Source organism: Halichoerus grypus, chromosome 12 (assembly GCF_964656455.1).
Source record: "Halichoerus grypus chromosome 12, mHalGry1.hap1.1, whole genome shotgun sequence".
Lineage (NCBI taxonomy): Eukaryota > Metazoa > Chordata > Mammalia > Carnivora > Phocidae > Halichoerus > Halichoerus grypus.
Window position 1 is genome coordinate 16,798,687 of NC_135723.1, and position 10,952 is coordinate 16,809,638.

Genomic DNA, 10,952 nt, shown 5'->3' on the forward strand with positions numbered 1-10,952 from the left:
AAACATGAGAATATATTTTCCTAAAACAGAAAGCAAACAAGAATACACCTGGGTGAGCAATAATGCACAATATTTGAAAAGCCTACTGTCCTGGAAAACATGGGTCATGCGACTGAGTGATTACCGCAACTTAGAAGGTACTAGGCCAAATTCCTCTCAACTCCAAGTTTTATACACTGAGGATGCCCACTGGTTCCAAGATATTCTTTTGGAAAACTGTGACAAGAGAAGTAGAGGAGAAGGGTTTGAAACTAGACGAGCAAACCCAGTACTATCCCAATGCCTGGCCCAGGAATATCCTGCAGGCTTGAACAGCTCAGGTGGGGATCCTGGGTGAAAGGTCCTGCTTTGATGTGGAGTTACCACAACAGGTACCTTCCAGATCCAGATTGAGAACAAGCAAAGCAAGTGAAATAGCTCAGAAAGGCTTGAGCTCTGCAGGACATCAGAACCCACGACCGCCGGTGCAAGCCCCAGCTGCCTCGAGCCAGGAATACGGGCCAGGCTTCTTAGCCCAGCACCACACGCACCCCTAGCTGGGATCTCTGGGCCTTTTCTAATCTTTAATATTCAAAAGTGGAATTGCTCTTATTTTTTCTAATAAACACAGGCAACAACGATTTTTACTTGTGACAATGTGCCTTCGCCATTTATAACCGAAAGATTTGAGTTCCTCTTAAGGGATCCCTTGGTAACTGCAGAAGTCAGACCCTTAACTGAAACAGGAAAGAGGTTCTGTTGAATCAAAGCCAAGAAAAGCGTAACAGTGCTTCTCTCAAAGATGAGATGATAAAAATATAAATAAAACTAAAGGGCTCTACAATCTACAAAAAACTTTGCATGTATAACATGAATTGTTAAGTGTCTTTTAAGCTCAAGCACACACATATTTGAACACCCATGTATAAAAGAGTGTATTACCAAAGATACCAGGATTGGTAAACTGCATCACAGAGAAAGACTCCCAAAAGTGCTATGAAAGAGAAGGCTTCCATTAGAGATACAGGAAATATCTCATTAAATAAGCAGCACAAATGGACATGGAAGGACGGGCAGAACTTTGGCTGGATCTGTCCATCTATGAGGCATTCCAGGCAGAACACAAGCAAAGGCACTGTAGTTGAAATAGCCAGTTCAGTTTGGGGCACTGGGTTCATGGTGGAAGGATGGCGCTAGAGTCTGAGACCAAATCATGACAGCCTAGATCTTCAGAACATGGACATCAGTTGCATGAACAATCCTGAAGGACAGAGAAACTCAGTCAAAATACCCAGTGAATGGCTTAAAGATCAAAAGCTCTCTTTTGCCTAAATTTAAAGACTTTCCAACATGTAGGAAAGAAAGTAATTCCATTAACATAACTCTAATTCAACTAATGAAAGACAATCCCTATTACATTATAGGAGTCAAGAAGTCACTAGAAAGTAAATTAAACTATTTGTAAGTTTCCTATTATTCACCTACCATATCCCAGTCATAATAAGCAAAGCTTGGAAATAAATAATGAGCATTTTTAAATTGTAGGAACACAGTAACCCATTTTTCAACCATAAAATTCATGAATTGATTTTTACTTAATTTTTTTAAATGATTATATAGTACCAAGAAAGCTGAGTTGACCCAAGGGCTTCCTCAATTCTAGGAAGAAACTCCACCTGCTAAGAGAAAGTATGAGCCAGCAACTCTAGGCAATATTCCCATACTTGTAAGCACAAGGCTAAAGCTAAGAATTCAGTAACAAGTTTTGAACTCCCTTTCAAAGATGTGTGAATTAGGGGCGCCTGGGTGGCTCAGTCGGTTAAGCATCTGCCTTCAGCTGAGGCCATGAGCCCAGGATCCTGGGATCGAGCCCCGCATCCATCTCCCTGCTTCTCCCTCTCCCTGCTGCTCCCCTTGCTTGCGTGCGTGCTCACTCGCTCTCTCTCCATCAAATAAATAAAATCTTTAAAAGATATAGTCATTTTGAAACCACTGTCTACTAACAAAAATCAAAGATTTATCCAGAAAGTTTACACCTGCTCCCTGCTGAGAAAAGGGAAGGACAATAAAACAATGGATTATATTAGCCCAAGAAATATTACTACCTTGTATGAGTTTACGGACAATAAATCCATCATGTTGAAATATTGTATTCTCAGGGGCACCTGGGTGGCTCAGTCAGTTAAGCGTTTGACTCTTGCAGGTCATGTCTCAGGGTCATAAGATTGAGCCCTGCCTCAGGCTCTGCACTGAGCCTGGAGCCTGCTTAAAATTCTCTCTCCCTCTCTCTCTGCCCCTCCCTCCCAGACCACCCACCCCCCACTTTGCCCTCACTCATTCTCTCTCAAAAAAAAGAAATATTGTATTTTCATATATGTAGAAACCCGTTGTGATGGAACTTTTATGAGATACAACAGAAAAAAATATTAGGCTGAGAACCAGTAAGGTGAGAATTTGGTACCAGTTATGCCTTGAAAATCTGGGCTTCCACAGCCTGAACTTTAAAATGAGAGGACTGGGGGCACGTGGGTGGCTCATTCGGTTATGCATCTGCCTTAGGCTGGGGTGGTGATTCTCGGGGTCCTGGGATCAGGCCCCACATCAGGCTCCCTGCTCAGTGGGAAGTCTGCTTCTCCCTCTCCTTCTGTCCCTCCCCCTACTCTGGCTCTCTCTCTCTGTCTCAAATAAATAAATAACATCTTTATAAAATGAGAGGACTGAATCATGATCTCTAAAATACCATTTCAAAAAATATAATTTCAAATAATAGAGATTTGTAGCTGCTGCTATGTATTCAGGGAAGCAGGGAGGTAGAGTAACATGGATTAGGCTTTGGGTTCAGGCTAATTGGAGTGTTCAAATCTATGCTCACTCAGTACTAGCTGGATGGCTGAAGTACAAGCTTCCTTTCTGATCAAGAAGGAGTAATATTTACCTTTGCAATATGTTGGAAGGAAAGAATGTATGTAATGCACCTGGCACAGTGTAGGCACTAAATAAGGGCAGATGTTAAGTCTCTGGTCAGTTAAAAGTTCTGACGGAAAATGGTAATCCACTTGACAATGCAGTTTCCTAGAACTCAGCTCAGACAAGAGCAGGGATTGACTGCCAGTCCTTTCCAAAGGGCGAACACATAAAGACAATACTGGAGGACTCATAGGAAGGAAGGATAAAAGCAGGGAGCTGAAGATAAGCAGAGGCTGAGAGTCCTGCACATAATAATGAACAGGAAAAAAACAGCATGGGACACAGTGCTCGAGGGAAGACATATTTTCATTAAGAGAGAAGACTACTCGTGAAAAAATATATATAATGAATTGCTGTAATGATTTCATAACTAAAATAAAACAGAGAGCTGGCTAGAGTCTATGAGCATCATTAAATAAAGAAGGATTTGGCAATACACAAATCCTAGGCCTTTTGCCTGTCTGCACCGGGTTCAGATAATGCAGCTCATGCCCACCTCTCAAGTATCATCTCCCCCCACCTCTCTCCGAGGTTCATGCCATTCCAGATGGCTTCTCTTCTACCCCTGGAACATGCTAAGCCCATTTTTCCTTTAGCTCTTTTGCACTGCAGTGTCTGCCTAGAAACTTCCACCAGATCTTCCCATGGCTGACTCATTCTAAACATTCAGGTCTCATTAAACTGTGACTTCCTCAAAGACTTCTCTGATCACCATATCTAAATTCCCTCTTCTCCCCCACATCCCAGTCACACTCTATCCCCTTATCCTGAACTATTTTTTCTATCATTTATCATTATCTAAAATAGTCATTTTTGTTTACATGTTTATTGTATCTCCACCAAAACAGAAGGTCTTTGACGGCAGGAACCCTAAGTAAATTTTTCAGCACTCAATCTCCAACACCTTAAACCAATATGTGGCGTATATGAGGTATTCATCTGATAAACCTGTTCAAAGAATAAATTCAAATGATTAAAATTGCCATCATGTGAACATAAGTAAGGAAAAGTCCCCCAAAGTGACTTCAATTTCACTTTTTCAACAGTTTTATGCAATCATGCAGACTTAAAAGTTCAATGTTTAAGATAGCAAGATTTAAAGAGAATGAATTTTTTATGAAAATATTATATATGTATGCATATATCGTACACTGCACATTTTCACTTTATAGGCATGAGTCTATAAATAAAGCAAGGGTAGTAAAAGTTTTATTTTTGGAGATCCTGCTTTTAGAAAGAGGGTGGATGGGTAGATGGTATATAGATGTGAATTATCTTTCAGAACCCTTTTCAACAAAGATTCTGAGGTAAACAATCTGAACTAATTCCAGTATATTTGAGAGATTAGACCTGTTACTTTGTTACCTTGCTAAATTTATCCAAACTATTACTGAGTCAAGTGATGAATTCAGTGATTCCATCTGTGAAATAGAAGACAAATGACATGGTGAATAACTGGCACATTAACGGAAGGGTCAGAAAAGTTCCACGATGTTAACCCATATTTGAACAAAAGAGAAAAAAAAATCTCTTTCTAGAAAATCCTAAGCAAAAATAAGCATGCTACTGAGATTTCAAAATATGGTTGGATACCATGAGTGGGCAAGGCAGTGAAATGAAACTAGGGCCACAACACTTATAACTTGTGCTTTGATTTTTTAAATTTTGTTTTGTTTTGAACACAGATTTTCTTAATGAATAAAAGAGGCCAATGATCGACCTTGTCTGTATAACGCACACATCACCCTAGTCACCATTCGTGGTAACTCTGGAGGGCGCATGGCGCCAGCACGGGGTGGGATCCCACCGAGGACTCCTCGGGGTCCGCAGGGTGAAGGAATGCAGACCTCACTACCTGCATCCAGTCCCAGCATCCCAGCCCAAGCACTGGAACGAGGTGGGGCTCAGCATTCTACAACTTCACTTTTGCATCCTTTATAAACACAGCCTGCCTAGCCCCTCCTCCTCCCCGAGGACCGCGCAGCGCTCGGCAAACACCCGACGCTCGGGCTCTGGCCTGCGTTCACGGGTCTCCCGTGAGCCCCGGGCAAGTCATCTGGTCCCGGGTGACTCAGTTTTCCAATCTGTCAAATAGGGTGACGAGAAACCCAGCCTACCTTATCGGGTGGTTTCGGGCCGGCCGCCCCAGGCTGGCCCGGGGACCGCGGTTCCGTGGTTGCGCCCGCGGGCGGAGGGGCGGGGCTTGGCGGGGCGGGACCGGGGAACCAAGCCCCGCAGCCGACGCGCAGCCCACCGCCCGCAGTCAGCCACCCGCTGTCCTCCTCGAGTACCCGGCCCGTGACGTCAACACGCTGACGTCGACGCACAGAGGCTCATCTCGCCCGAGGGACCAAAGACTAGGCTGGGGCCTGCGTGCCCCCGTAACAGAGCCGGCGATTGGTGGATGGGTCTGTCGATCATTTGCTGCCCAGTAAGCGACACGGGAAGGCGGGAGAGGGCGGGCTGGTTTGGCCGGAGGGGAGGGTGGAAATCTGGAATTCGTTCTGAGAGCCCCGAGCTGGTTGTGTTTGAGTGAGCGTTGTCCCACACCGTTTTGTTAAGCAGCCGCCTACCCCGTGTCGGAGATTCTGCTTCTTTTGCTTTCCTGCAGTCTCTTGGTGGAGATTTAGGTTCCGGTTCGTGGAAAATAGTCATGGCCTGGATTTCAGGGCCCCAGGCACCTCGCACTGAGCGCTCCAGGAATGGAAAAGTAGGACCTTTCGTTTCTCTGTTCAAGCGTCACCTCCACTTTGAATTCTCCTCACGTCCCCCAGACTTATTTAGGAGACCCCTTTCTCTGTGATCCTGTCGCATAATTAACAGTCCGATCTTAATAGTAGTCACATTTAATTATATTTGTATGTTTTCCCACGAGGTGGGGCGCCTTTTAATTATTGTTTTAATTCAAATTACCTTTAAGTTTTAATTGAACTTTTTACCGATAGATGCTATAGTTATATCGTTCAAATATTTAAAGGTGTTGAAGGTCATATAGTGAAAATTATTCTGCTTCCAGTTTCTCAGGCTTTCAGTTCGCCTACTGAAGGGAACCACTGTTACTTTCTGGTTGGATAGTCTTTCAAAGAGACTTCTAAGTGCTATTAAGTTACACATAATAATAAATGTAAACGTTGCAAATAGGCTAAAATCCTTTTCAGGCACTAATTACAAACCCAGTCCCTATATGATGACTCCTAGTTCCTATGCCTTTACATATGTGTATACCTTTTTTCCAAATCAACATTATATCCTTGAGATTTTTCCGTAATTCTATATAGATCTACCTCATTCTTTTAAAATCCTGCATGGTAGTCCTCGGAACCAATAGATACGGTTTATGATTTCCTTACCCTTGGATATGTACTTCATTTCCTTTTTGTTTTTCTATTAGAAGCATTGCCACATTCAAAATTAAGTGCATGCTCCTTTTTGTACCTATATCCAAGTGTTCTCCAGGGTAGAAATGCTAACAAGTGAATGTGCTGGATAGAGAATCTTCATAGTAGATTCTTCATAGTAGATTTTAAATCTTCATAGTAGATTCTTTCATTTGCTCCTTTAAGTAGCTGTTACAACTTACATTCCTACCTCTAATATATGAGCAACTCCCTGCACCCTTGCTAAAATAGAAAAAATATAATTTAAAAAAATTTCTGAATTGATCAGTGTGAAAAAATTTTTGAGGGATAACGTGTGCAAAGAAGTGCAGTAATCATGAGTGTATGTCTTGGTGGGAAAATGAATGAGCTTGTGTAAGCATCTCCTAGACCAAGATTTTGAAAATTTACCAGGAATATAGAATCTCTCCTCATACTTGTCTTAGTCATTGCATTCCTACACACAAATAGCTACTATTCTGAATTTTACCACCAAAATTAGTTTTGCCTGCCTGAACCTTTGTAAATGGACACAGGTAATATGTACTCTTGTGTGGCTCTTTTTGCTCAATAATATGTTTGTAATATTGATTCATATTAAAAATTTAGTAGTTTGTTTTCATTGTTGTATATACTTCCAAAGTTTCTCTCTTTATTCTAATATTGCTTGACGTTAAGTTGTTTGAAGTTTGGGGTGGCCACAAGTGATAGTACTATGAATATTCTTGTAGATCTCTGTTGATACACATAGTTACACATTTGATTTTCCTAGAAGTAGTATTACTGTGCCACAGGATATGCATATATTCACTATTAGTAGACCCTGCCACATAGTGTTTTGGTTTACCAATTTACAACTCACTAGCAATGAATGAAAATTCCAGTTGCTCTACATCTTTGCCAACACTTGATATTCTCAGTTTTGTTTTGTGCTCATCCTCTTTTTTTCTTTCTTTTCAATTTTGTTGAGACAAATTGAATATACAAAAAGTTGCATATATTTAAAGTATAAATCTTAAGGAGTTTAGACATATGCATATACCGTCACCACAAAGAAGATAATAAACATATCCATCACCACTAAAATATTTCTTGTGTCCCCTTGCTTTTGTTGTTGTTCTTGTTGGTAAGAGCACATAGCATGAGATCTACCTTCTTAACAAGTTTTTAAGTGCACAGCACCCTGTTGTTAACTATGGGCTCACATAGATTTTTTGTATAAGAGGAATCATGCAGGATTTGTTCTTCTGTGACTGACTTATTTCCAGGCATAATGTTTTCCATGGTGATACGATGTCTCCTGTTCCTCACACCAAACCTCATGAAAGCCCCAAACTGGGCTGGTCTTCAGTGTCTGCCCTGAGGATAATCATCGTGAGGGGACTACAGCAGGTAAGAGATGCTGTGGTGACTATGGGTCACCTTCTACTCCTTTCTGTCTGCAGCCCGTCTTAGCCCTCACTGCAGACTTCCCCAGACCTGGCACCTAAACCTGAAAATTTCTCTGTCCCCTCCAGGTTCAGGCTCTTGGGACCCATGTTTGCCTGGATGGCCAGGATAAGTTTTGGCCCTGGATTTTGTATTCCAGAAATCCCTAGAAATTGTCTGGGCAAGACAGATGCTGTAAAGAAAAAGTTATGACTGAACTAAGTGAAACAATGTCAGAGTAAGAACATGTCTCTGGTTGTGCAACTGGTCTATCACATGACTTTTAAGCAATTAGAACTAGATAATGCAATTGTTACACAGTTAAATTTGTAAGGCCAGAAATGCATGGATTAACACTTTAGCTTTTGCTTCAAAGCAATTGTTACTTAGATAAAAGGACATTTAAAATGAAAAATGAATTTTGACAAAAATGTAGAGGTATAGATAATGCATTCTTTTTAAATGCTTGAAAAATGCATAATGTTTTCTAGTCTATGCATGATGTCACAAATGGTAGAATTTCCTTCCTTTTTTAAGGCTGAATAACATTGTATTGTATGAATCTGCCACATTGTCTTTACTCATTCATCTGTTGATGGTAATTTGGATTGTTTCTAAATCATGACTTTTGTGAATCATGCTGCAATAAACATGGCAGTGCAGATATCTCTTTGAGATCCTGATTTCAATTTGGATATATACTCAGGAATGGAATTATTGGATCATATGGTAGAAGAAACAGAAAATATGAACAGACCAATAGACAAGTAAGGAAATTGAATCAGTAATCAAAAACCTCCCAACAAAGAAAAGCCTAGGGCCAGATGACATCACTGGTGAATTCTATCAAACATGTAAAGGATTAATACCATTCCTTCTCAAATTCTTCCAAAAAATTAAAGAGACGCAACACTTCCAAACTCATGGTACGAGACCTGCATTACACTGATACCAAAACCAGAAAAAGACACTGCAAGAAAACAAAACTGCAGGTCCATATCTCTGATGAACATAGATGTAAAAATCTAAAAAAAATTCTAGATGCAAAAATTTGGGACAAAAATTCTAGCAAACAGAATTCAATGGCATATTAAAAGGATCATATACTGTGATCAAATAAAATTTATTCCTGGGATGCCAGAATGCAAATCAATAAACGTATTAACAGAATGAAGGATAAAAATCATATGATCATCTCAATAAATGCAGAAAATGTATTTGACAAAATTCAATATCCCTTCATGTTAAAACTCTCAAGTATAGAAAGAATACACCTCAACATAATGAAGGCCATATATGACAAGCCTACAGTTAACCTCTGCTTAATAGTGAAAAACTAAAAACTTTTCCTCTAAGATCAGGAACAAGACAAAGGTACTCTTTCTTACCACTTCTATTCAACATACTACTGGAAGTCCTAGCCAGAGCAATTAGGCATGAAAAAGAAATAAAATGCATCCAAGTTGGAAAAGAAGTAAATTGTCTATGTTTGCAGATTATATGATCATATATATAAAACCCTGATGATTACACACACGTGCGTGCACACACACGTATCTGTTAGAATGAATAAATGCATCTAGGAGAGTTGCAGGATATAAAAACCACCATACAAAAGTCAGTTGCTGGGGCACCTGGATGGTGCAGTAGGTTAAGCATCTGCCTTCATCTTAGGTCATGATCCTGGGGTCCTGGGATTGAGCCCTGCATTGGGCTCCCTGCTCAGCAGGGAGCCTGCTTCTCCCTCTTCCTTTGCCACTCCCCCTGTTTGTGCGCCCTCTCTCTCTCTCAAGTAAATAAATAAAATCTTTTTTAAAAAATCATTTGTGTTTCCATACACTAGCAATGAATTATCCAAAAAGGAAATTAGGTAAATGTTCTCAGTTACATTAGCATCAAAAACAACAAAATATTTAGGAGATGAAAGATTTGTACACTGAAAATGATAATACACTAATGAAACCAATTAAAGAAAACACAGGGGTGCCTGGGTGGCTCAGTTGGTTAAGCATCTGCCTTTGGCTCAGGTCATGATCCCAGGGTCCTGGGATGGAGCCCCGCATCGGGCTCCCTGCTCAATGGGCAGCCTGCTTCTCCCTTTGCATTTGTGCTCTCTCATACACACACACTCTCTCTCAAATAAATAAATAAAATCTTAAAAAAAAAACAACATAAAAAAGTGAAAAGACACTTTACGTTCATGGACCAAAAGGCTTAATATTATTAAAATGACATACTACCAAAGCAATCTACATATTTAGTGCTATTCTCATCAAAATTCCAATGGCATTTTATACAGAAATAGAAAAAATAATCCTAAAATTTATGTAGAACAAAAAAAGACCCAGAATAGCCAAAGCAACCTTGAGAAAGAACAAAGCTGGAGGCATCACACTTCGTGATTTCAAAATATATTACAAAGCAGCCATAGTTAATATGATACTGGCATAAAAAGACTTCATAAACTGATAGAACATACTAGAGAGCCTGGAAATAAACCCACACATATATAGGCAACTAATCTTAAACAGTGGTGTCAAGAATACACAATGGGAAAAGCATAATGTCTTCAACAAATGGGGTTGGAAAAACTAGATATCCACATGTAGAGGTATGAAAATAAACTCCCATCTCACAACAAACACAAAACCAACTCAAAATGGATTAAAGCTTTAAATGTAAGACCTGAAACTGTAAAACTTCTAGAGGAAAACGGGAAAAACTTCATGATGTTAGTCTTGGCAATGGTTTCATAGCTATATGGACTGGACATCAAAAACAAAACAAAACAAAAGCAAAAGTAGACAAGTGGGACTACATCAAACAAAAGCTTTTTCACAACAAAGGGAAAAAGCACAATGGAAAGGCAGCCTAAAAATGAAAGAAAATATTTGCAAACCACATATCTTATAAGGTGTTAGCCCCCCTCCCTGCAAAATATATATAAGGAGCTCCTTATATAGTCCACCTCCCTGCAAAACTCCTACAACTCTTTAATTAAAAAAAAAATAGCCCAATTAAAAAAGAGGCAAAGGACTTGAATAGACATTTCTCGATAGAAGACATACAAATGGCCAACAGATATATGAAAATGTGCTTCACATCACTAATCAGAGAAATGCAAATCAAAATCACTATGAGATATACATCCCATATCAGTTAAGATGGATATTAACAAAAGATAACAAGTGTTGATGGGAT

At 40.0% G+C, this 10,952-nt stretch overlaps 1 protein-coding gene and 1 long non-coding RNA gene across 6 annotated transcripts in view; one reads left to right on the top strand and one right to left on the bottom strand.

The window, feature by feature from the left end:
- STARD3NL (STARD3 N-terminal like) overlaps window positions 1-5,238 on the bottom strand; it is a 50,015-nt gene extending 44,777 nt beyond the window's left edge. For 2 of the 5 annotated variants that reach the window (XM_078059995.1, XM_078059992.1), the window contains exon 1: window positions 5,064-5,238. Coding sequence is in view for 1 of the 5 variants with exons in the window: in XM_078059991.1 (XP_077916117.1) it covers window positions 4,312-4,367 (56 nt within the window). In the remaining 4 variants the exon portion in view is untranslated. Of the gene's footprint in view, window positions 1-4,311; window positions 4,368-5,063 lie in introns of those variants that run through there. The other 3 variants (XM_078059991.1, XM_078059994.1, XM_078059993.1) reach the window with 3 other exon arrangements.
- Window positions 5,239-5,409: 171 nt separating this feature from the next.
- On the top strand, window positions 5,410-9,496 carry LOC118530490 (uncharacterized). Its single transcript, XR_013443070.1, has 3 exons — window positions 5,410-5,656; window positions 7,592-7,715; window positions 7,841-9,496. It is a non-coding gene; the product is annotated as an uncharacterized LOC118530490 (long non-coding RNA).
- The last annotated feature ends 1,456 nt before the right edge of the window (window positions 9,497-10,952 follow it).